Here is a 27,072-nt window from a genome sequence, read left to right on the forward strand (position 1 = left end):
GGGCATTCTTAAAATGGATGAGGTCTTAGATTCAGTGAAATCTCACTTCTGATGTACAAAGTGATGCTACAGGAAAAAGAAAATCACCGTCATTGTCCATAGACATGTAAAGCTGGCAGTTATGAAATAAGCCAGTCTTGACATCTCTCACGATTCCCAGGAAAACTAGACATTCTCTTTTTCTCTTGCCTTCATATTGAGAAGCTTTGATTTAAGACAATGTCTGGGCAGAGCAGCTTTGTTCAGCAGTGTCATTTGACCCAGACTGTATGTTTTTATAGCTTGAGCCAATTAGTTAAAGTGACTTTGACTATAATAGGGACCTGTGACTTTCCTCAGTATTATTGCATTAGTCACCCAGGAACAGTTTCTGGCTTCTGTATGTAATCTGGCTCTGATTGTGCCTTTCTCATTCTGATATTTATATGATTTGTTGCTGTCCTATAAAATAATGACCTTTGAGTCCTTGAAAGTAAACCCTCTCTGATTCTGTTTATTTCAATAAGTCCTTGGCACTTGATGGCGTAGCGTGAATCACCTTTAATGTCCTGATTGCTAATTGAAGTGGGTTGTTTTTCAGGATTTTAAATCTATATTAATTAAATGAGCATTGGGCTGGGAGTCATGAGACTCCTTAGAGTTGTACTCCCAACTCTGGTCCTGGGCAACAGGATAAACCTGGGGAGGTCGCTTACTCTCCCCTGCTCTTGCCTGTACCTGGGTAGATTGTTCTAGATCAGCTAGCTCTATACACCTGTGCTGGAATGGGCTAATGGTGCCAGTCCCAGTGTATGCTTAATTTGGGCTACGATTCCAGCCTCCATTTCAAGTCTGGGCCTCATTAAGTGTACTAACTTATCTACAAAATAAAGTTTAATAAACACTAATATGGTTTGACTGTGTCCCCACCCAAATCTCATCTTAATTGTAGCTCCCATAATCCCCACGTGTCATTCGAGGGACCCAGTGGGAGGTAATTGAATCATGGGGGTGGGTTTTTCCTGTGCTGTTTTCTCATGGTAGTTGAATAAGTCTCAGAAGATTTGATGGTTTTATAAAGAGTGGTTCCACTGTGCATGTTCTTTTGCCTTCCGCCATGTTAAGTCATGCCTTTGCTCCTCCCTCACCTTCCACCATGATTGTGAGGCCTCCTCATCCATGTGGAACTGTGAATCCATTAAACCTCTTTTTCTTTATAAATTACCCAGTCTTGGGTGTGTCCTTATAGCAGTGTGAGAACAGACTAATACAAACACTGACCATGAACCCCTTGGGGGCAAGACCACTATCTCATTGGTCTTTGTAACCTGTCGCCACACAGATACTACTTGAGGTTAGAGACAGTATCCATACAATTCACTTCTGTATCCCAACTGCCCAGCAGAGTGTAAGTGCTTCATACATATCTGCTGAATGATCAATAATTGGAATATGGTACTGCAGCTACTGTGTCCTCTTAGCCATGATGGAAACCACAGCTTTTCATTCTTTTCACCCTTTGTATCATGATTCTTCCCTATCTTTTTTTCTTGCTTTTCCTTCTCTATGTCTACTTTTGCATTTATTTTCTTTTCATCTGTTTTTTGTCTCATTAGTATGTCATGTTTCATTAGTGTATGTTCTAGTCCCTTTTTTGTGGTAAAATATACATGACATACAAGTTATCATTTTGCCATTTGTAAGTGTACATTTCAGTGGCATTAAGTATATTCACACTGTTGTGCAACCACCACCCCGTCTCTAGAACTTTTTCTTCATCCTAAACCGAAGCTCTGTACCCATTAAACAGTAACTTCCCATTTTTCCCACTGGAAATCCCTGGTAATCTTTATTCTACTTTCTGCCCCTATGAGTTTGCCTGTTCTAGATACATCATATAGCGAATTCTCATCCTTTTTTGTGTTTTGGAGTATTTTCCTGGTCGTTCTGCCCCTTCTTTTAGTCTGCACGTCCTTTTTGTTGCTGTTGTTTCTGAGCGCCGCCCCCACCCGACGATGGCTCATTTTCTCTATCCTTCTATGCACCCTCAGCTGCCATCAACTGTGCAGCATTTCCTTTACATTTTCTCATTTCTTATATCCACGTATAATCTTTACATTTTTAATTCAGTCTTTTAAAAAGTGTTGTGTTGCATTTAAATGTGTTATAAAATGTTTAAGGAAAGAAATATGACTCTAAAATGTTTTGAAAGCAGGTTTCTGTAAAGGGCTAGCTCCTAAAATGACAGCACTCAAAGAAGGCACTGAGCAGAGAGGGAATGGGAGTTGACGTTGTTAGAAGGGGTTTTGCCAGAGAAACCTTTTCCTGCTTGAAAACCACTGTATGATTGTCATAAACTTATGAAAGTTTGTTGAATAACCTAAGCATTCTTGGGCTTTTTCCGTCTGATCGTGGCAAAAAAAAAAAAAAAATCACAAGGAGAGAAAAACCAGTTTCCTCAGTGACGAAAGGTAGGAAGGAGTCCTAGAGTTTAGTGACATAGGCACAATGATTCCTTCTTTCTGAGAAGGGGCAAGTTAAGCACTCTAATTATTGATGTTCAATAACAACTTCTCCCTGAAATCCGAACTGTTCAGAGCAGGGTGAAAGTTAATATTTCAGGGAAGTTCTGGATAATGCAAGCACCAACCCCTTAAACACACAAACCTAAGTACATAGAGATAGGTATTATTGTAGAATAATAAATACTCATTTCATAAAATCTGGAAAATAAAATAAAAATTAAAATCACCCCAAATTCCTGCCATCTTTTTGCCTGCATTCTCATATATTTCTTTCTATGCACAAGGAAGGACCGTGAAATATGTTGCAGGAGAGACCCTGACAGAAAGCTAAAGATTTCTAAGTGAATTACAATGAACAAATCTAGATTCCGTTTAGGCCATGCTATAAAGCAACGGTGGGTGTTTTAAAGTACATGGTCAGAGACAACAGATCCTCTTTAAAATAGAGAAAATAAAGGTGCTTATCTCAAAGAGCGCTGTGACAACTAAATTAAATGTGTATGTAAATCACCTGGCGTTAATCCTAATCCCCTCTACCTCAAAGCTGGTATACACAAAATAAAATGGTTATTGAGAAAGTCTAGCCAGTCACCCAGCTTTGAGGTTTAAAATTATAATGGTTGCAAATTTTGCAATACCTGCTTTTGTAACTTTTTTTTTTTTTTTAAGTGAGTACCCACATACATGTTGATTCATGCTTTTCCAGTTTCCTAGGCCTGGGGAAAGCACAGGTCTTTGGCACATGCAACCCAGAACCAGCAGCTGCTGACTTGCAAACTCAAGCTATGATGTGGTTATAAGAATAATGTTCCTGTTCTTTTCATTCTTCTTTTTCCCCCTATTTCCTTAATGTGCCTGGGTTCCTGTTTTGTATATTTTGTCGTCACTTTGTCTGTGTAATTTTTATGTATTTTTCTCATCCCTCTTAGGTCCTTTATGTTGTCAGTCTTCTCTAGTTTCTTTCTTGCTACCCTACATCTTCCTTTTTCATCATTTTTATTCCTTGCTTAATTCTCCTTTTTTGCATTTACATTTTCTCATGTTCACATTTATTCTGTACCATTTTCTAGTAAAACCAGTGACTGTAAAATTTTCTTACCATCTTATGGTCAGGTTTGTGATACCTATCCATTTCTGAAATTTATCAGCCTAGAAATCTGTTACCCAAAGTCATATTGATGATAGCATAAACCGAAGTATTAGCGCACACCTGAATTTCGAGAACAAAGTAGTAACGTGTGTATACATAGATTGTTTTTCCAGTATTAATCAGATTCACATTTGATATGGTATCACAGTGCCAGGTACCTCAGAAGCGCTCAATAAATGTTTGCTGGTCAAATTTAACTTACATTTATCAAACTTTACCTTCATGTGGATTTATTTGATTGTACAACCTCCCAAAGTTAGGCAAGTCACATAATATTATGCCCTTCATAGGGAAAGGGAATGGTTGGTGAAGAGATGCATAACTGACACAAGGCTGTAAAGCTGCTGCCAGGTACGGTGGCTCACTCCTGTAATGACAGCACTTAGGGAGGCCAAGGCGGGAGGATCAACTGAGCCCAGGAGTTCAAGACCAGCCCGGGTAACATAGCAAGACCCCGTCTCTGCAAAAAATACAAAAAACTAGCCAGGTGTGGTGGTGTGCATCTGTAGTCCAAGCTACTTGGGAGGCTGAGGTTGGAGACTGCTTGATCCCAGGAGGTCAAGGCTGCAGTGAGCCGTGTTCACACCACTACTCTACAACCTTGGTGACACAGTGAGACTGTAGAGCCGTCCCCAGTTGCTAAGCCTGGCCTACAACACAAACTTCCCAATTCCGTGGCATATGTCCAACTCCCATGCACACTGCTGCTCTCCATAACTATGGTCATCATCCTGCCCAGTGGTACCCCTGTTGTTATTCCAGGATGGGATTTGCTGCTCTGGGACCCAGCAGACTATTGAGCATTACTATCCTGATTCCTGTTCCTTGATCCACCTTGTAAGCCTAAAAACGGGTGTCAGAAATAGCTGTGGAGATATTAGCAATACCACCTACAACCAAGAAAGCTTACATTTACCTGGTGTTTATCATGTGCCAAGCTAAGCGATTTACATGGATTAGTTCATATATTCCACTGTAAATGGTTACTCAAAGCAAATACATTAGAGCTTTCTAAATACATATATTTTCTAAATACATATGCTATATATGCCTTACCAAACAGTGCCAACACTGCCTAACAGAGAAAATATATCCACACATTTAAAGAGAAAAGAAGCAGAGTCTTAAGGAGATTAAAATAAAATGGAAGTTGAACCAACAAACCTGGTTCCAAGCCCTTTCTTTCTCTTCAACGAGTCACCAGCCTGTACCATTTCCCTTTCTGATGGACTAGTCTCAAACTCACACTGAGCTAGTGACATTAGGGAAGTGAACCGTCATATGGTAAAGATTGTCTTGCTCTTTGTCGTCAATGCTGAAGGTCTTCTTTCCATAGAAAGGCACTCTTTCTCCTCAAGGTATTTGCAAAACCGCCTTGTAAGACCCTCCTGGTTGCCTGTGTTAATTGTCAGGGCATCACTGGCAGATAATAACAGAATTTCGGAGTTTTATAATAAGAAAATAAAGAGATTTCATGTCTAAAAAAAGAAAAGCTAGTGTAGAAATTACATTAAGAGGAACAAATCTCATTGCCAAATATAAGTTCCAAAGAAGATAGTCATTACAATAATAATATTATTATTACCAATAAAAGAGAAAAAAGCTTAGTTGTAAGTTCATTGAAAACTTTCCCTTTTGTGCTGAGTGATTCTTCTCTAGAGCCTCCCAGGAGTACAAGGCTATAATTTTAATTATATCTTGGCATTCTCATAAAGCAAACAGCCTGCTCAGGTAGTATTTATTACCTGTTAGGAAGAATACTTATGAATACGCTTCACAGATTCCAACTGCAGTGATCGGCAATGGGCCTCTTCAAGGACAGAAGGGGTGAGTTGGAACACACATAAGAGAAAAGTTGCTCATTAAGGGAAGGTTTGTTATCCAGGAAAGTATAATTAAGGTGATGGTCCCAGCATCTGTGACAGCCAACACTCGGATAGTTGTTTGATTGCTACGTGGGTCAGGGATCAGCTCCTGCTACAAGATGTAGCCACATTAATGTGTTAGTGAACAGGTTAGAAAGTAAATTACAGCTGCCTTTCTCAAGCACATTACTGTCGGTCTTCATTGTATTGTTTTTACTGTACATCAGCAGGACTGTGGCTTCTGAAGACTTTGTGTGACAGGTTAGGCATTTTATCCTTTGAGTAAACAGTAATCATGGTGTGAAGAAAGTGGGGCATTGGAGAATTTTTCCTATTCTTTGAGAATTCCACTCTTCCTTTTTAGTTTGCTCCAAGGGCTCATTGGGGATACATATATTAAGCCCTTTAAATAGTTCATAATAAATCTTTGTCTCAGGCTGATTCTGACAGTTTTTTAAAGAGTCTTTTAAGAGAGAATCCTCAATCATTTGTTAATCCATGGGGTGATCTTCAGACTTCAGGAAAAAAAATAACAGCCCGGGCTCTTGGGTAGTGAAAATACAATGTAGGGAAAAAAATATATAAATATGGAAAATCCTGAGATTACATGTTCTGCATGTATCTAAATGCTTCTTTCTTCCCCAACAAGCCAAAAATGAAGTAGAAAATAATTGTCAAAATAGCAAGAATTTCTGTTGTTATTTTTATCTTTTTGAACTTATATGTGTCTCCTAAAATGTTAGACTTCAAATCATATAGGAGAGAATACTCTTTTTTAAAGTAAGTGAATTCTTTTGGTGGAAAGATAATCTTTTTCCTTTCTTTCACCTTTAAGACCACCTCTGTCTTCCCCTAAATTACTTACGTGCACACTGCTATTTTACCTGGTCGGGGAGAGGTATTCTGTTAGAGAAAGGATTGTAGATACTGGTTGTTGGCATCAACAACAACAAAAAAACTTTGAAGGGCAAGACATAGCTTTCAGAATAAGGACCTTTCTAGGTTGGGTTTACATATTTTACTTTCAGCTTTAGATATGGGCTAGTTGGTCAATTATGTTAGATGTTCATAATTTAAAGAATATGACTTGTGATTTTAGCATGCATAATTTTAACACCCCAAAAAATCACATAAAACACCAGAAGAGAGTAAAAGCAATATTGTCTCCCATGCAGACAGTTAACATTAGTAGTAATCATAACACCTGTGTATTATTTGCACACTGAATCTAAAATATTTTAAAGAGAAGAAAAGTGTGCTCTATGTCAAGTATTTTATGTGTAAATCATAGACTATTTCAAGAAAATTTATTTGGGTTTCATTTTGCTTGTAACTGAAATAATTAAGAAGGAAACTAAAGAATGCAGGTCATAGCTTTGAGTAAAACATGAGAATAAGCACTACGTGTATGATCTGAACCTTTATGTCATTTCCAAAATGCAGCTTCTCAAGCTATTGAAAAATACGGAGAACTTTACTAATGACATGCAAATGGAGTTTGTTAGGGATAAATGCAATAATAAAATGGAGAAATGGGCAAAGGACAGCCTACTGATACTGATGGATTCATTCTCACGTCAGGTCAAATAATTGAAGGCCCAGAGCAAGGGCAACCATAAATACCTGGAGTCCCTGCTGTTGAGAGGATTAACCACAAAACAATTATGACAAATGCAGTGGGAGCACTCAGTTCCCAGGCAACAGGAATGTGTCATGCCAGTTTTAAAAATACTTATTTGGCATTATAGAATATACAATTTAGACCCAGAAGCCATCCAACATAACATTGAAGTGTTGATGGTAAAAACATCAAGTATGTCATTGGAAAGCTATATTTGAAGAGATCACTTTGTTTCATGAAGCAAGAAAAAGGGAAATAATTAATATCAACAAATTGGCTTTGCCCGTGGTTTGAGAAAAGGCTGCTTCAACCCCATTTTCCCCGTCACCATCAGCAATATCCTTTACCTTTTTTAACTGAAGGAAATGGGGGTAATTCTAGGGCAAGAACAACTGCAAGCTATATAAATGGATTCTTTTTAGTGACTACTTTTTTATCCCCTCCACTTGGGAAGATTATGCATAGCCTTGAAGAAAATATACAAATGACCTAACGTTGAGTTCAGATATGGAAATGATGCCTACACATATATTAGCTGACCAAGATTATAATGATGAAGCCCTGTTTTAAGGCAGAGCTACTTCTTGCAAAAGATTAGATGACTTTGTTTAGGTATTAAGATGGAGCAGTGGTCATTGAAACTTATTAGGATCCATGAGAGAAAGGAAAATTAGCTTAATTAAAGATGTCAAAAATAGAGATTCATTAGCAAAATAACAGATATAGATAATTATTGGGTTATCTCTCATTTCTGGCTTCTCTAAATTATTACAAAGTATAAATAATGTTACTAAGAATATTCTCCAATAAATAACCCTCAATTCTTTATTGATGACGGATTTAATGTGGTACTTCTAACTAAAAACATTTGAAAAATAACCATTTCAAGATGTGCTGGAATTGAGCCATAATAAAACCAACAAATCCTAGCTGCCCAGTCAAATTTCTCCTATATGAAAAAAATTAATTAATTAACAGAAGATACTGATTCAGGAGATATTTGTGGAGACCTGCCAACCTGAGACCCCTTCTATCTTCAGAATATACACACTTACACAGGAAAATTAAAATTGGCCATTGTGTCAGACCCCATACCTAAGATGGCAAATTTGAAAAAGCCACATCATCACACCAGATTTCACTTGAATTCTCAATAATTGCTTAGTTCTCTAATACCTTCCAGTGAGAAAGCTCCAGTCACTCAGCATTCACTCCATTAAAGAAATGTATCTCAGGCCAATCTTCTAAACTCTTCCATTTGTCATCCCTGTTAAGCATAAGACCGCACTCATGCAAAACCCTTCCTCTGTGTCACATTAAATCTTTATTCTTCTAGGAAAAGGGCTGCCAGATTTACCAAATATAGGATTCCCCATTCAATTTGGAATTTATATGCAATATTTGAATCATACTAAAAAAATCATTTGTTGTTTACCTGAAATTCAAATGTAATGGGGTATCCTGTATTTTATTCAGCAAAGTTAATTAGGAGTAAACTCTCCTTAGCCACTAACTTTTCCACAAGCCTCACATCTGCCTCTTCACCCCCACTGAGACCTTTCTTCCTTGGAAGCCACTACTCTCTAACCGTCTCCAGTTTAACTGTCCAGTTCAGAGTCCTATGTTCCTGAATGTCCCTGTATGAAAGAGAAGTGGTCATCATGCACTGCTTCTGCTGCCACTTCCACACTATTTCCCTAAGATCTTTGCTTAAATACTTCCTCTCAAAAAAAAAGGAAAACGAAAAGCATTCTTTCTCTGTTCTTAATGCCATTGTCTATCAACACTCACATCACTCCCTGAACATCCTCAAAGATGTCAGCTCATGCTGTGCAGCCTTCCTGTGTACCCCTCAGCTCAAGGAGGCAAACAGATGTCAGAATGAGAGTTTCCATGATGGGTAACCATTCAACACACAGTTCCTTGACTGCCAAAACTTAAAAATATATATATCCATTTTTTTTTACCTTATCTTTAGCACGCGTAGCACGATCAAACCTTGGACTTCAACCAGGCTTCATTTTCAAAATCTCAAATACCTATTAAAAAATTTGAACAAAAGTCACAAAGGAAAAAATGTATAGACTACTCAATATAAAATTTTAAAACATATGCATTTATGTATATCATAAACAAAAGTAAAAGGCAAAAAAATGGGATGTATTTGCAAGAAATATGTCAGAGTTAATATCCTTAATATATATGTAGTTGATTCAGATTCATGAGGAAAACACTAAAAACCCAATTAGAAAATAGAGAACATAAATATGTGATTCATTTAAAAATTCAACTGGCCAATAAATATGTATTAAAACATAATCCATCCTCAATAGAAATAAAAATGCCAATTGCCAGGTGCAGCGGCTCACGTCGGTAATCCTAGCATTTGGGAAACCAAGGCAGGCGGATCCCTTGAGCCCAGGAGTTCAAGACCAGCTTGGGCAACATGGTGAAACCCTGTTTCTTCAAAAAACACAAAAAGTAGCCAGGCGTGGTGGTGCCCACCTGTAGTCTCAGCTACTTGGGAGGCTGAAGCAGAGGATCACCTGAGCCTGGGAGGTCGAGGCTACAGCTAGCTGTGATTGTACCACTGTACTCTTGCCTGAGTGACAGAGTGAGATGCCAATCTCAAAAACAACAAAAAACGCATATTAAAAATATGTGAGATGTTTTTACACATTTCTTATCACAGAGAGTCCGGTAAATATCGTCTCTGTTATCTTCTGGTAATTTAATGTTTTCTCTCAAAAAAGAGAACACAAATCTTTAAAGGTGGCAATAATACGAACACCATTAAATATTACTGATAGACATGCAAACTGGTACAGTGCAACTTTTCTGGAAATCAATTTGTCTATGTGTATTAAGAGCTTTTTTAAAAGCTGAGCCCCAGTCATACTCATTCTAGAAATTCACCCTAAGAGATAAGAAAGTTGAAAGATTAATTTCAAAGAAATTCATTACCATGCAATGAAATATTGCACAGCCACTAAAAAATAATGTGTTTGAAAGTGATGTAATAATATGGACAAATACAGATACTGTAATGTTCTTTAAAAATTTGTTTAAAAAAACTAATTTGCAGCCAAAGCCCCTAGAACCCCAACATCCATTTATTCCCCTAACAGTGTCTAATAAAAGTATGGTTATTACCTAATGTAAATGACGAGTTAATGGGTGCAGCACACCAACATGGCACATGTATACATATGTAACAAACCTGCACATTGGGCACATGTACCCTTGAACTTAAAGTATAATAAAAATAAATAAATAAATATAAAAAATAAAAGTATGCTTATTACCACATAGTAAGCTATGACTTTTTAACATTAAAAGATGAGGTAGACACAGGTTTTATCCCAATTTTGAAATAAATTGATAAATTTATTTCAAAATGGTAAATAAGATTGCAAGAAAACACATTGGGGTTACCAGTGACTATAACTGAATGATAACATTATGGGGATTTTTTTATTTTCTTATTTATACTTCATGTTTTCAAAATTTTCTCTGGACATATGTATTTATATAAACCTTTTTAAAGCAGTAAACGATATTCTCAGAATTCACTCTCTGAACAAAGCCCCTACTGCCTGCCTCTGTCATGTCACCACGCCCCTGTCCTGCCATCCTTTGCTAGTCTCCAGCTCATCATGTCGTCAGTTTTCACTTGATTCTTAACCCTTTGAAATCCCTCCCCCTGTTGCCTTTCATTCCCATTGTCCTGGCTCCCATCTCTAGAAATTTAAGCCAGGCAACTTCTAGCTACTAAATAATCTTAGTGCTTATTTTCTATCAATCCCAGGTGGTTTCCCTACACGAGCTGTTTCATGGCTTTCTTTGATCTCAAAACCCTGCCCTTCTTCCACTTCCTTTATCTTAGCAAACAACTTTATTGAAATTTATTTACTTTATTGAAGTTAAGTTGTTCAGAACCATTTCTGTCACACTCCTGTCTCTCTCCCTCCACCTCCCACTTTCTTTTATTCTTCTTTTTTATTTCCCCCATTTCAAAGGCTCACCTCTCTTTCTCTGTTACTAATTCAATATCCCTTAGGGTTTAAATTCTTCAATTAGCATTTCCAGTGTAGACAACTCTAAGCTCTGGCCTCTCCATCAGTAAACATACTCAAGTCTCTATTTTCACCCCCAAAATTCTCCAAACAGAAATGTATCATTTATTCACTGTATCCTTATCCCACTTTTTGACTGAAGCTGCTTTCTCTGGAGATCCCTAAAGACTTGCCAATACCAGTGGGTACATCTGAGAGCATTGGACACGCTGATCAATCATGCCCATTAAGTATTTCCTTGGTGGCCTATATGTCAAGTCATACACTGAAGGCAAATCATTTAATCTTGGACAAAAATTCAAAAGATAACTTCTCTAGAATTTCATAGTCACTGCTGCATAGCTATCCAAATGATAGCTCTCTGTAAAGCCTTTTACCAATCTGGAGCCATAAATTTACCATGAGAATCATGAGCACGGAGATGGGCATGATTCCTTCATCCAGACATCCAGGCCTTGGTCTCCTCTGAGACACCACCATGTCAGAGAGGCCCTTGTGACCACCCAACCAAAATGTGGCTCCCATCACTGTCTAGTCTCTTACTCTCTGTTATTCTTTATAGCATTAATCACCACCTGAAATTATTGTATTTATCTTTGCTCCTCCTCTAAAAGGTAAGCACTGTTATGAATGGTCCCAGACCACTAGTTACTCAGTAACTGAACAAATAACTGAACAAAGAAAAAGCGAGCTATAGTAAAACATTTGATGTGTGCTTACATGGGTTTAATTACAATATTGTCTTCTAGGGTCATGTGCTGAGTAAGGGCAAGAAGTTCCAGGGATAGCCAGAAGATCAACCTTTAAAATATTAAAAGGTGCACTCTCAGTCCACATGCCTGCACGTGGAGAGTGATACTTGCGTACCAATGGTTTGAATCACTGCCTGATTTTTCACCCTGTGCTGTATAGCAGTTCCTCATCACATGGTATTGTAGTTAGTAATAGAGCTTTAAAGCAAGGGAAAGGCAGAATGCATGTGTGTGTGTTTGCAAGTGCCTCTGTAACCAGACTCCTCTATCTAACTCCATTTTAAAATACCGTACGTGGACAACATCTGTGCCTGAGATGGAGATTTGGCCAGAATGTTAAAAAAATAAACAGGGTGGTTCAGCTGGATACTGGCAACCAGCTACTGCCCCATGGATAGGCCGCAGAGAAGATTCATGTATATAAAATAGTATATTAAAGTAAACTTACAAAAGCAAAGAGCAATCATTGCAACCATAATTTTTTCTTCCTCTTTGGGATTCTAATTTTAAAAGCATTAAAGGAGACAGCTGCTCATGCTGTGATACGCGCTAAACAGCCTGAAGGATAGAAAAAAATATATTTGTAGCTCATAATAACTATTGACCTTTCTGATATACAATGTTCTCTGTGTTAGCTATTTGGTTCTATCAACAGTGAAGATTGAACATGACTTTTTAATAGAAAACATGGGGTTTCGAGCTGCCTTCACAAAGGTGTTTATGTATTGTTATTTTGTATTGTAGTACAAAGATTAAGTCCTGATGCCCTTTGTCTGACATGATGTTTGTCATAAAAAAAAAAGAGAAAAGAAAAAGAAAAAGAAGGAAGGAAATAAAAGAAACAGAAAGCGGGGAAAGGCCTCAATGTTATTGACTGTGTTTTATATGAAGAATTGGCTCATAACCACTTTATAGTTGTGATAAAAGCATTGCCACACTCGATCCCATATGCAATATTGGCAATGGAATCCACGCAGCATCGTGGGAGGACATGCTATATTTTTCTCCCAGAATAGATCCCTCAAGTGGCAACATTTATAGGGAGTTTCCAATAAGATTTAAAATGCTCACTTGCAGTATTCATGTGGCACATCCTTTGGAGTGCACAGCCTGCTGCAGAATGGGTCATATTGGATATCATGTACTCTCAAAGGTGATCTTTACAATACTCAGTTTTTCCCCCTTGAACTTTCCTGTTGCTTAGTAGTTGTGTATAGAAACACCCACTGGTAGCAACTTGACTCTGACACTGTGTATATTTCCCCAGAGTGGTATCATCCAAACACCAACTGCAGAGCAGCAGGCAGCCAGCAAACACTCTCTTCTCCCTCAGGGGACAGTCTCACCAAGTAGTAACCCCTGCCAGGAGCAAGAAACCTGAAAGGCAACCTCATGCATTACGATTCTCATTCGAGACAGGCCAGATAGTGCCAGGGAGTTTATGCTGACAGGTGGCATTGGCTGGCAGATTATTATTTTCATATTTTTAGGTGGGTTATTTTTAATGTTACTGTTAAAGAAGGTTATTACATCATTATTGAATCACAATTATTTTCACAGCTATGCTCTAGAGTTTCAGTTAATGATTCACAAGTTTCTAAACAATGCTGAAGACTCACAACTGGGTAGGGACAGGAATCAGCCCTAAGGAGATTTAAATATATCAGACATTCTTGTTGGACTCCAGAGCAAGCACTGAAGCTGGAGTCTGACTGCTGAGCCAAAGTATAGTGGCTGCAACTGCATTGTCTGCAAAGGGCGGTACAACTTGTGACTGCAGAAAATGGAAGGCACTGCCTCACCACCAGTAGTCATGGATCACACTCTAGTATACTAAGAGCCATTACCCGCTTCAGAATTGCCCTGGCACATGGTAGAAGACAGGCCAGTGGGATGAAAACCAATTCTCAAAAGACAGAGAACAAAGTATTCTCTAATTCTGGGAGAAATCAGGCCAACCCCCCCTTTAACTACCAAACCCACTGGCCTAGAACTCTCAAAAGAACACTTTGCAGAAAACACTTCCTTAGAGATGAATACAAGGAGAGGATTTAATGATCCCCTTCCCTCAAGAGAAAAAGCCTTCTTGGGACATGATATTGTTTGGTGTGTGAAAGAGTGACAGGGATAAAGTGAAGAATTCTTCTTAAAAGAAAGCATCTGAATGTCACTTTATTTTGACATGTGTAACTGAATGCCTACTTGTGTAAAGCACAATCCTAGGCACAAGGAAGACTGGAGAACAGGAAAGAGAGACAACAAGAAACAAGTAAGACATCATTCCTTTCTTTCAATATCTTACAGTCTTGTACGTGGCACTATTGATGACATCTTTTGCAAATTTCCTATTTTAAAAAAATCAATTGAGCATTTACTTTTGAAAATATAGACCCTACTTATAAAAATCAGTATTTTAGGTAGTGTGCCTTACACATGTAAATTCAACCAGTTATGGACACACTGGGCCATAGTTTTATCCGTGAACATGATCATCGCGTATCCAAAAAAGGCTATGATTTTTCCAAAAAGAGGTTCTACATTAATGCTATATGAGTTGTCTGTCATTGGATAACAAATTACTCCCAAATATTGACAGCTTCAAAAAAGCGAAGATATCGCACATACTTTCTTCAGGTTAGCAATCTAGGAACAGCTGATCTGTGTAGCTCTGGCTCAGGGTCTCTCATGAGGTTGCCATTGAGATGGCAGCCGGAGCACAGTCATCTTAAGGCTCACCTAAAGCTGGATGATCCAGCTCTAAAATCACTGAAGTGATTGTTAGTAGGAAGCCTCGGTTCCTTGCTACATTGGCCCTTCCGTAAGACTGACTGCCTAAGTGTCGTCCCAGCGTGGCAACTGGTTTCCATCAGAGTGAATGACCCAAGAGAGCAAGGAGGGAGCTGCTGTGCTAATCATATACCATCAATTCCACCATATGCTCATTATTAAAAGCAGGTCACCAAGTTTAGCCCACACCCACTCGAGGGGAGAAGTAGTAGCTCCACCTTTTAGAAGGAGGAGTTTTGAAGAATTTGTAGCGTTTTAAAACTACCACAGATGTCATCCTGGATAAACATAAAATCCTCTGGGATAATTTCTATGAGAAAGATTTATTTTTACCATGCTTGGCCTGCTTTTCGGAAACTAGGTTGAGAAGATCTTATTAAATTCAGTATTTAGTGAATATTAGTTACTATATAGATATATATACAGACATACACACATATATAAATAGACATATAATAATAATATACCCAGAGTAAAGATTCTATCAATATATAGATGTAGATATCTCGATACCTGTATAAAAGGAGCCATGCTAAGTGCTATGCAGCATCAAAGTTAGACTCATCTTAGCCCTGCTGCCCTCAAATATCTAGCAAAAGAGATTAAATGGAGATAAAGTAAGTATATAAATAACTGTAAGAACAGTATATTGGCAACCTCATGATCTTTGGAGTCAGACAAACATTTGTCATATTCTTGCTCTGCCCCTATCTGGGAAAACTTGGAAACATAAATGACTCAAATAAAGAATAAATAATAAAGATTTCGTATTTGTATTAGTCAGTATGGGCTAGCTTAATGCTACAGTAAAAAAATATCCCCAAATTACAGCAAAGATTTACTTCAGTAAGGATTGGCAGGGGTTCTGCTTCACATTGTCTTCCAGGACTCAGGCTGGTGAAGTTGTTAATAGTAACCATGACAGAGGAAAAGAGAAGGCAGCACATCATAACTGGCTCTTGAAAATTCCAACTGAAAGTGACATGTGGCTTTTGCTCACATTTCATTGACTAAAGCAAGCCACATGAGCATCCCTAACTCCATGTGGCTGAGGAAGTGCAGTCCTCTCGTGTATAAGGAAAAATTTTGTAAGGAAAAAACCAACTTGACAAATCCCAGTGGATACATACTCATTCTAAAGTCCTAAACTGCATCCATTTCTAGCAAGGCTGACAGCATATGCCAGTGGAACAATTTGGCCTTATCAAGATCATTGCAAAATGAACCAACACCTCTTTTGTCTTGTGAAAGTCATTTTGGATAATTGCTCTTTAGTTCGTCCTGTGTGCACAGAACACCTAAAAATGAAAAGCTTCATTTAGGCAATGATGTGGGAAAAGAATATGTTTAACTTCATGTCTTAACAACCTATGGCAATTCCACTTCTCCTTTAAAAGGAAAAATACCTTACTTACTTTTGAGGAGTAACATTTCTCAAAACTTTTTTTTTCTCCCTCACACATCAGGATTTGGTGGCAGCTGAAGGGTTCTGACACTTTAATTACAGTGAAAATACTTGAAGTTTACTGAAAAAGAAAGGTTCTTGGTTGGGCATGGTGGCTCACACCTGTAATCTCAGCACTTGGAGAGGCCGAGGCTGTGAATCCCTGGGCAACATGGTGAAACCCCATCTACAAAAAATACTGAAAAGCATTTAAAAATTAAAAAATAGCCAGGTGTGGTGGCACGCACTTGTGATCCCAGCTACTCAGGAGGCTGAGGCAGGAGAATCGCCTGAGTCCAGGAGTTTGAGGCTGCATTAAGTTATGATCGCGCCACTGCACTCCAGCCTGAGTGACAGAGCAAGACCCTGTCTCATTTGAAAAAAAAAAGAGAGAGAGAGAGAGAGAAAAAAAGGCCCTTTTTAAAGGCGTTGGCGTCATACTCTTACAGAGATCCTGGAGAGAATACTGAAAGTGTTCCAAACAAACCTGGCCCTAGTTTCAGCCCAGTGAAAACTAGGTGGCTCTCAGACACCTCCTCTTTCTGCCTTCTTTACCGCCTCCTGCCCCTACATAATAACAAGGGGAACAGCAACCACACCACCAGCTAGGGAATCATGAACAGATGTGGAGTAATTCAGATATCATTTCACATTATGGTGGCATTTGCCAACATAAAAATTATTACTACTTTTGCTGTAAATTTTCCTGTAAATTTTACAAAATATGCAAAAACTGACATTTCAAGAGCTGAGATAATTTAGGTTTATTAAAAAGTTGAGACCTTGAGATTGAGCCGAATAGAGTATATTTCTTTATTTAGCTTTTAGTTGAGTAGGTTTTGTTCTTTTTTTCAGCTCCTAGTTTATAATTCATAGGGCAGAGCTGGGCACAACTGGGCTTTGACCACTTAATCCAGCTTTACCCGTAGATTTTTCCTGTGTCTCAGGCAGCAGATACAACTTCTCTAAACCCCAGATTTCTTATCAGAGCATGCAACAATTATGACCTGCCTCAAAAAGTTGACAGAAAAGCATTCCATATCTAGAAAGCACTCTAAAATGCTTCTTAGACTAAAACTGTTTCCACTGTCTTTATAGAGCACTATTCCTAAGGAGGCTTTTCTCACTACTCCATCTTCTCATCCTCTCTTCACCTCATCCCACACACATGCACGCACGTGCACACACACACACACACACACACTTTCTTTTCAGTGCCACAGTGGCATCACACACCACCAAGGCTGTGCTGCCTTGGACCTCCCCCCGTAGAACCTTCATCAAAATCACGCCTGTCACGTGAGACAGTTCAAAAGCTTCTCTTTTGTCTGTCACATGCAGATAATCTGTCTTTTCACATGAGAGACACCATTGTCACAGCTGGGATAAGCCAAGTGTATTTGCTAGCCCTTGAGAACCCATGACCGTGGTGTGTGAGCCATGAATAACTTTATTATAATAAACGTGGCTCCTTACTTGTGCCCCTGTCCTCAGAAGTAGGAAGTCATATGGAATTTCAGTAGAAATTGTCATCAGAAACCAATCTCTTTCTGGGTTGCCCTGTCTCCTTCTCTTGGACTCTCCATACCCCGTGCTCTTGAAATAAAGCTTGAAGACTAGTTTTGATTTTAAATATCAGCTTCACTGGGGCAAAACCGACCTTAACACTCCTCTTACACCAGTTGTCCTGGGTATAATTAACGTTGCCCCTGTATGTTTAGGCAATTACTGTTGCAACATGTGGTACGGTGCCATACTCCTGCCTCATTCAGGGCACGATGCCGTGATTGGCTCCACAGCTCACGTGAAGCTTGCGTCTTCACCCAGCCGGAAGCACCCGTGCTGTGGTCTCTAATGTGCCCTCTAAGTGTTTTACTGTGCAGTTCTCCATACAGAAAACAATGATTTCTCACAATGCCTGCATTACCCACCCTTTCTACAAGTTTGGTAGTTCCTTCCTTACTGGGTCAGGGGCTCCAGGACCCCAGCCCTAAAACAGATTTCACTTCTCTGGGAAGTTTCATTTTTCCTCAGCAATTGCAAACCTGATCTTGCTGAACAGAGCTGAATTTTTAAGGCTGAGTTTGTGGTGTGGTTCTGATGGCTTCACGTTAGTTCAAGTCTCTGAGGACCAGTGCCAATAAATGTGAAAGGAACAACAGTAGATTGGTATACTTTTCCATTTCCACCAGGATGAAAAAAACTGCTATAAATTAAGTCTAACCTTAAATGTATAATCTGTCCTTGGGAGGAAAAAAAAAAGGATATAGCATCTTCAAGCTCTCGGCATCCCTTACGAGAAAAAATTGGTTCTAAGGGTCTCTGATCTTGTGTTTTAGTAAAATAGAACTGCACGGCTGACTGACAGTTCTGATCTAAAGCATTTACGTTTAAGTTTTGATCTCTCTGCTTTTGATTAAAACTAATGAGCTCATTTAATTCAAAATGGGAATCTCTGATAAGAGAAATAAGGTTGATGTGATTGGATTAGAGGGGCAAATTAAACTCTTAGAGCAGAAGTTTGTGCTTATATAGTGTATTAAAAAGCTGTTGGCGTATTATGGCGTGTTAGATGATGAGAAAAATTTCATAGTAATTCATATTTAATCAGAAGAAATGAAAGTACTAAATATAACATGGCTCTGCTTTTCCCTCGAGTGATAAAAAGCTGTACATTTAAAATGACATCAGATTCATGCTCTCTAAAACAAAAAAAAAAAAGAGGAAAACCTTAAGAGAGACACATAAGAAAGGGACACTTGTCAGTGATTCCATCACCCCAGAATAGAAATGCCACAAAAATAGGAAAACATAGTCATGTTAAGATAAAAATGATAGAAGAAAAGCCCCAGACCACAGTAGCAAGTTTCTATTATTACAGTAGCTCTCATTCTTCTTTCATCTGAGCATCAAGTTTGATAGGAAAAAGAGATTACTCAGCCTTAGAAATATATGGAATGCATTTCATACTTAAAATTTAAAACTTGTTTTGCCCATTTTTTCTATTGTTAATAACTGTTTTCACGTATACTTAATTCTTAAATCTCTTTATTACACATATTTCTTTACCCTTACTCCAGAGAAAATTAGCATTAGCACAGGGCTACTCAAAAGAAATCCTGTTTCTTGGACAATTTTTTTTTTTACTTTTGAATAAGAAAAACTTTAGTATTTAAGAAGAGTATAGAGTATTTATTAGGCTTAAAAACCCCAAAATTAATTTCTTTGCCAGAAAACACTTAAATTTTTAAAATACCTTGGAAGCTGGTTTTTAAAGAAAATAGATTTTTACATTGCCTTCTGACCTGTTTGCATAAAGGTGTTTTTACATCAGCAAGACTGCAAACTACCATTTTAACTTTCATAAGCAAAAACATTCTACTTAGTCTAAAAGCATATAAAAGGAAAGAGTGACTCTCTTGTTTAAGAGAGGAAACCATTGTTTCCTCATATCAGAAGCAGAGAAGTGGAAAAACAGACTGTTTCCTATTTGGGGGGTTGGAGTTGAAAGCTGCTGTTATGTGACAGGAATGGAAAGTTGATATCCTGAGTAGTTTTTGTTTCTGTCTATACATCCCATTCTTATCTCTCCATGTCTTATTTATGCTTCTTACCCCCCATGATGAAGAAAACCAGCTCCGAGGGGTGAGGACATTGGTCAGGACATGACTCTTCAACCTTGATAGTGGATCCCGAACTCCCAGTAGGCAAATGGCACAAGAATGGATTCTCGGGGAGAACAAAGAGCAAGCCTTCCTTACCCTTTATCAGAAGCATCTCTGCCTGTACCTTGGTTGACCTCATAAATCTACGGGTCCTTGTTTTTCATGACAGTTCTCTCCATGTGCACCAGCCCAGCCTCAAGTAAACTGCAGTTACTTACGACTAGACCCCACTTAGGCAGCTGCTGGAAGTGAAAAGGCCTGAAAAGCTCTTGTTAGAAACTGGAACGAGGTTACTCTAGATACATTAATTTTTCTTATTTTCTGCAAAGTAAACATTTTCTAAATGAGGTAAATTGATTACTACTGCTCTTAGCACCCATCAGTCATTTATTTTTAGTGAACTCAAGGATTGCACCTGAGCTGTAGCTGTGAGGGGCTGTGTAAAGATCTAAATCATGTGTGTCTGTATTTTTGTATTCCTCAGTGGAGTCAACCAGCCCCAGTCTGCTAACCACTGACAACACTCTTGAGCGTTCCTTTTTCATCCGAATGAAATCTACTCTGACCAAACGCGGTGTGCACATCAAATCATCAGGATATAAGGTAAGCTGGTTCCGGGAGGGGAGACATTGCTGTCTCAGGCCGGTCCTAGGTAATTTGCATTGAATTTTCCAGCTGCTTTAGGTCCATATAATGAACACCTGTGATCTTGAGGCGCCCATAGGATTCCTAGTCATCTTCCTGTCTCAAGGCAGGGGCTTCTTTACACCTCTCCTTCTCACTTCAGACATGGCTGGTGCACTAAAAGCCCCAATATAGTGTCTTTTCTTAAAACATTGATTAAAAATATGCCAAGTGCTTCAGCACCTGCTGGAAATTCACTTTAATGGAGAAGGTGAGCCAATTTCATATCGGTCCTTAAGATGAGTGCTCTAGGACTGCTACTTAGGAGAGTTCCACTTCTCTCACTTTCCCCTTCAAATTCTCCCTTTCTCTTTAGAGAAACGCTGTCCGTTTTAATAACATCTTAACCACCGAGATTTGTACACATAGACGAGAAAATCAGGTGGCATATTAGAAACCTGAATTTCGAAACTGTATTTATGGAACATGCAGTCACACCTTAGCATTCATAGAATACTCGATATACATAAGTTCCTCACAAGCAAAGACCAAGTCCACAGTCAAAATCTACATTATCATCATTTTAAAGTTAAGGATATAAAAGCCTTCTAATCTCAGGAAATTCCAATGTTTCAGTTACTATAGCAACATAAATTAAGACCTATGAGATTCATGAAATGCCTTTGGCAACCGGAATCTTATCAATTTTACAACACACTAACCAATCTCAAACAATATTGATTATCTGTGGGAGGGCAAACAGAAATGGCATGTGCCATCAATGTGGCCAGCCCTTCTGACCTTCCCCAGCTTTAGAATTTAGAAATTCTGATAGTTCAGTTCTGTAAGGTGACTTGCGTTATCGGGGATGGTAACAGCCAGTATCAATAGGCCTTCAAAGCCTTACCTAAGCCATCAGGAGACTAGCAGCTGTATAGAAGTCAGAGTCGGGCACTTTCTTTGATATTAATTCTTCAGAAAAACAAGAGAGGTGGGGAAGCAGATCCTTCCAAGAATGACCTTTAGCTGAGCTGTCCTGGAGTCTAAAAGGCACGAGTGGAGCCTCCTTAACCTTTAGCAGGTGCGATGCAGAGGAGAGGCAAGTGGGGCAGCTCTACCTGCTCTAGCTCTACCCAATAGAGGCTTCTTACAAAGGAGTGCATTGAGGGAAAGAAAACAGACCCTATCCTTAGGACCATTTTCTATTGCCCTGCCTTGCTGCGTTCATTAGCTAACTATGTAGCCTTAGCAAGTTTGGAATTCTATAAGCAGACCACAGATGTTGAGATTCTTATAATTTTAATGCTAGAAAGACACATTCCTTACATTTCAGATTTTAGGAACCATGGGGCTTCCTTTCTGTTTTCTGTCTCTTAGCATTCTTTCTTCCCCTTTATTCATTTTTACCGGTTTGGAGGGGGCACACCCCAGGAGGGAAGAAGGGTGACAGGAATGAGATATAGTTTCAAAAAGCAATATTAAGTATAATTCAGTATTATTTGATAATGTTGATTAAAAATTTTTTCATACCATAGAGATCATAAAGTAATGATGGCTAAAATTAATAACAGCCAGTATTTAAGAACACTGCAATATGCTGGGCATGATATAGTTCACATGTGTTAGCCCTTACAACATTCCGAAAGTATTTTTGTTTCCATTTTACAGACAAAGAAACTAAGGATAGAAAACTAGTTAGCATTCTCAATGTCACATGTTGAAGGAGCAGAGCCAGGGTTTGAACCTGGGGAGTCCAGCTCCATACCACAACATGCATTTCACCACTAGGCTATACTGCTACGCAGATAGCAAAGAAAGTGTGAGGGGGTGGCTGATGAGGGCAGGAGGCCACTTTAAATAGGAAGATTACAAAAGGTCACGCTGAGGAGGTGGGATGTCACCTATGAGTGGTGAATGAGAAGGGACCATCATGCAAACAAATGGAAGAAAGATGTTTCTGAAGCAACTTGGGCTTAGGATTAAAGATGCCTTGCAGTAAGAATGGGCCTTCAAGAAACAAAAGACGTAAAAGTGCAACCTTGAACATCCAGGATTGGAAAAGATTTAGGAGCTATTCCAGATCCCATCAAATCATGTAATGTTAAAGTGACCATACTCCCCTGACGTACCCTGTCAGCAGGTCTTTCTCAAGATACCATGAGAGTCTCCAGCTGATGCCCTACTCTCTTCCCCAGAACGACTACCAACAAAAGTTGATTCATCCTCTGTTCCCCAGTAAGATGAATCATCCAGCAGATCCAGCTCTTCCTCTCCTCCTCCTCATCTGCAGTGAACTTCCCTCATTAATTAACTTTGTCTGAAAGTTAGTGGAAGAGCTGAGGAGAGCCCATGGCATGACACAGCTGAATAACATCCTTATTTATCTGTTTATTCTCAGTAAGTAAATCTAGCAGCTTATAACACATTCCAGTAAAAGTGGTAATCACCCCACCACCACACAATAAACACAGATAAAAAGAAACAGTGATAATCATTTCTCTGTACTTCCAATATTCCCCCTAATTACCATTGTATGCATCTTTTCCCATAAAGATCCTAAGATGTCAAGCTTTGCTCAGTGCAGGCCACTATATTTCTGTCCATTTTTCTTGTGATCTTGGCACATGGACCTTTGTAACTTTCTCCATCACTTTATCTGTTGTTGTCATAGGAACAAAAGTACCACTTACTGAACATTGACTCTGTGGCAGCCACTGTGCCACATGCTTTACACTTATTTAATCCACACAACAGGATTATGCCAGGCATTGTCCAAATTTTATATTCTATTATTATGCCCATTTTGCAGGTGATGAAACTGAGGTCTTAATAGGTGAAATACTTTGCCCATTTTCATACAGCCCTTAAGTAGCTACTGAAGCACCAAAATCGAATCCTCCAAGGCTGTCCCCTTGGCCCCTCTGCTTCACTACGTAAAGGATTAAGTCCCAAGAATGGCTCAGCATGAGCTGACCTCAACATATGAAAAAGTAATTAACTTAAATTTTTAAAAGAAAAACTTCTCGCCTGATTAAGACCTTCCCTCTGGGGCTCACCGTATCCCACTGCCCTAGTGTATCGGTGCTTGGTGATTCCAACGCCCCCAAGGAGTGACGGAGATGTACTTCTTTTCCAGGACTCCATGCCTACTCACACTCCCCATCACCAAGAATTCTAGCCAAGGAAATACCAATCTGCATCTGCTAATGGCAGTTGCTGTTGCAGGGTTTGCCACACCCCCTTCCTCAGGAAAGTCGCCCTCTCCAGTGAAGTTTCCCAAATATGAGCTGACATTCAATTGTTTCTGTCCTCATTTGCTTTGAAATCCACAGTAGCATGTTATCTGGACCAGCCACTTTTTATGCCTCAGGGGCTTCCCTGTTGTTTAGGCCTCACTGTTAGTCACAGAGCATAGCACAGCTCTCATTTAAATTGCATTGCACATAGATTCTGCCTTCTTGATTAGGTCTATGTCTGGGGGAACTTGCTAGGTATAGCACATGGGGTAAAAGAAGATATGTAATCAGGGAAATTAGAGAAGGGAAGACTAATTGGGTCGCCTCCTTAGCTCCTGTCTTTGGAGGATAGTTGCCTTTGGCATGGGACTTTCAGTTTTCTCATCTCTTCTAAATGCCCACCAGCTCCACTGTCATTTCCAAAGTATTTATCGACACTCGTTATGATGTCCTCATTCTAATGGCACAGTGGACAGCCTAGACTGGCAAACATAAGCAAACAGAGAAAATCTGTCATGTTTATATAATGCTCAGAGTGTCTTCAAACTCTTCACAGTGGTGAAATCTTCAAATACTGGAGTTCCTGCTATGACGTATGCAAACATATTACTAAGGGAGGGAGGATGCAAGAACTCAAGATTCTTAAAAATAGTCCCTCATCTGGGATGATTTGGGCATGGATTTACCTGTAGCTAGGTACTAAACTAAATGACTTCTGAAATCCTACCCAGCCTCCTTTATGACATAAAGAATTCTAAAGAAAAAATAATTGGTAGTTTCACTAGTTTATTAGGATCGCTGATATACTCTAGCTTTAAGAACATCTGCATCTAAACATGAAGTTACAGAATTAACGAGAAGGTGCTAATTAGCTAAAGAAAATGATTTTGCCTTCTCTAAGCCCAAATATAGGTGTCTTTTAAATTAGAAACTTCTCTTGTTACTAAAACTTCATAGTTGCATATGCTCTGTGGAATAAGGTGCACATGAAATTTTAACAGATTTGTTTTATTTGGGGTATCATAGAGCCCTTTAAATATTTGATAAAATCTATAGAGCCTCTCCCAAGGTAAGTTCATTTTGCATCATTTTATCCATTGATTGCAGGTTACAAAACCCTATTTAACAGTATGATATCTTCAGCACTTATTAAGAAACCAAGTTAGTGCATCTTCCAGAACATATTCCATCGGTATCACAATAGCCCTTTCCTTCCTCCTCATTTCTCCCTCCCATTTATCCATCCAGTGTTGATACACATTGAATGCCTTTCTGCCACACTTTCACCTGGAAAACTCTTACTCAACCAGTATGGCCCCACTCAAATATCACTTATTTTTTCATTTCCCCTAATGCATATAAGTAAAATTATCCCTTCTCTTCTGTGCTAAAATAGCATTTTGAGATTTTACTTACATTCTCTCTGCCTCATTTTCTTACCTGTAAAATGAAGCTATTAATAGTACCTAAACCAAAGAAGTTTCCTACAGATAAAGTGAGATAACACAGGCTCAGCTAGGCATCTTTTTTCCATTTTATGATGTACTTTCATATAATTTCATCTGAACTTCACAATAATTATTTTAGGAAATGATCTCTGTTTCCTCAATCTTGAAGATAAGTAAAGTGGACGCATAGAAATACAAATTGACTTATCTAAAGTCAGACAAATGGTAAATGGCAAGACTGAGAAATATCCAGATCTTCTAATTTCAAAAGCCTTCTTTCCAATACCCAACATTGGATACTAGGTACTTTGTTATCCTATTTTCTTCCCTCAGCATCTAGCACAGTATGCTGCACATAGTTGTCACTCAATAAATGTTGATTTAATTGAATTGCATGCTTTCTTTCCGATATACCAGTGAAAAATGTTGACAGTACCAAGCCCTATGGCATACCGCTAGAGATCCTGTTAGTTAACATCAGTGTCTTTTACATGTGACTGTTGGAATAGCTATGAACCCAAACGATTGTACTGTGATCTGGCTCACATTTCTCCATCTTGCCTACAAGGATATTGCAAATCTTTATCAGCGCTTTACTAAAACTGAAACATACTGGGTCCATAGTGTTCCCTTTAGCCATCAGTTGAAGATTCCATTCAGAAAATGAGAAATGAGTCACGTTAGCATCACTTATTTATCATGACTTCATGCTAGCCTCTGGTGATCACAACTGTTTGTTAAAATATGTTTGAAGAATTTTTTTTTCTGGATATAAACATTTCGGGGCTCTCTCTTTCTGAAAATTAGGACAATACTTGCCAATATCCTGTCTTCTGGAAAAACTCCATGATTTCTCAGAGATTGCTAAGAATATGTGACATAATAAGAATGCTGATTCTTATGGAGTTTTAATCATACCATGAAAAGTATAGCCTGGAGGTATGCCCAGCACTAATGTAGGGAGCAATGTGGTAATGGTCCTTCTCTGGAGAATTCTAAGAGCATACACTGAACTCATCAGCTAGGAGTCTTCTCCTCCTCCCAGACAAGTGTGGATGGACTAGATGCCACCTGGATGTTTCTTCCTTATCTGAGATTCAGAGATGTTCCAGGTGTCCAGACATACCAGTGCTTCTCCTGAAGCCTTTTGCTTCAGCTTTGTGTTGTCTTGAAATGATGACTACAGCATTCTAAGTTGTGCAAAATGTAACTGTCTTGTCAAATCAATAGGTGAATTTTCAGAGACCAAAAATTCTGTCAACCCATTCAGGGTGTCTAAGGCTATGCATTTATTGCCTATCAGTCAACCCCGACACCCAAGATAAATTGAAGGAGAAAAAATTTCCAGGGTGGAATTTACAGGCAGAGGTTATCCTGATGAAAAATGCAAATAGAGGAGAGAACCAATAAAATCAAATTTTTAAAATCCTATTACCTCATTTTAGTCTCTGCACACCTCTGCACAATTGTTCATTACAACGTGGTTTCCAGTGTCATTTTAAATACAGCCGACATTGTTTCTGATCTTAAAGAATTTATTTCCCATTACCAAGGCATGACAGTAGTTCCAGCTTGGGATACGTCATTTCCGCTGGGACTAATCAGCTAGCTATTTTACCAACTAGAGGCATAATCACTAGCCATTCTGGGAAGTGTCTTTAAATTCTAAGTATGTCAGTGACTGCAGCCCAAGTATGTTGCTAACTTAAAGATCCTTCATTTTCCACTACAGAGATTTCAGGAAGCAGGTAGGGGAGGTTACAGCATCTCTTCTCTGACTAATGCTGTATCTTTTCAGATCAGTTTTCCGAACCTTTGCTAGCTATGAATAACAAAAGTGATGATCACTTTGAAAATGACATTGTAGATGAAAAAAGTAACAAACTTTCCTATACATAAT

The 27,072-nt window shown here is 38.8% G+C and overlaps 1 protein-coding gene across 7 annotated transcripts in view; it reads left to right on the forward strand.

The window, feature by feature from the left end:
* NPAS3 (neuronal PAS domain protein 3) overlaps positions 1 to 27,072 on the forward strand; it is an 871,327-nt gene that overhangs the window by 782,842 nt on the left and 61,413 nt on the right. For all 7 annotated transcript variants that reach the window (XM_030813243.1, XM_030813218.1, XM_030813234.1 and 4 more), the window contains one exon: positions 20,349 to 20,467. In XM_030813243.1, coding sequence (XP_030669103.1) covers positions 20,349 to 20,467 — 119 coding nt within the window. The remainder of the gene's footprint in view (positions 1 to 20,348; positions 20,468 to 27,072) is intronic.

The sequence above is a fragment of the Nomascus leucogenys genome, chromosome 1a (assembly GCF_006542625.1).
Source record: "Nomascus leucogenys isolate Asia chromosome 1a, Asia_NLE_v1, whole genome shotgun sequence".
Taxonomy (NCBI): Eukaryota; Metazoa; Chordata; class Mammalia; order Primates; family Hylobatidae; genus Nomascus; species Nomascus leucogenys.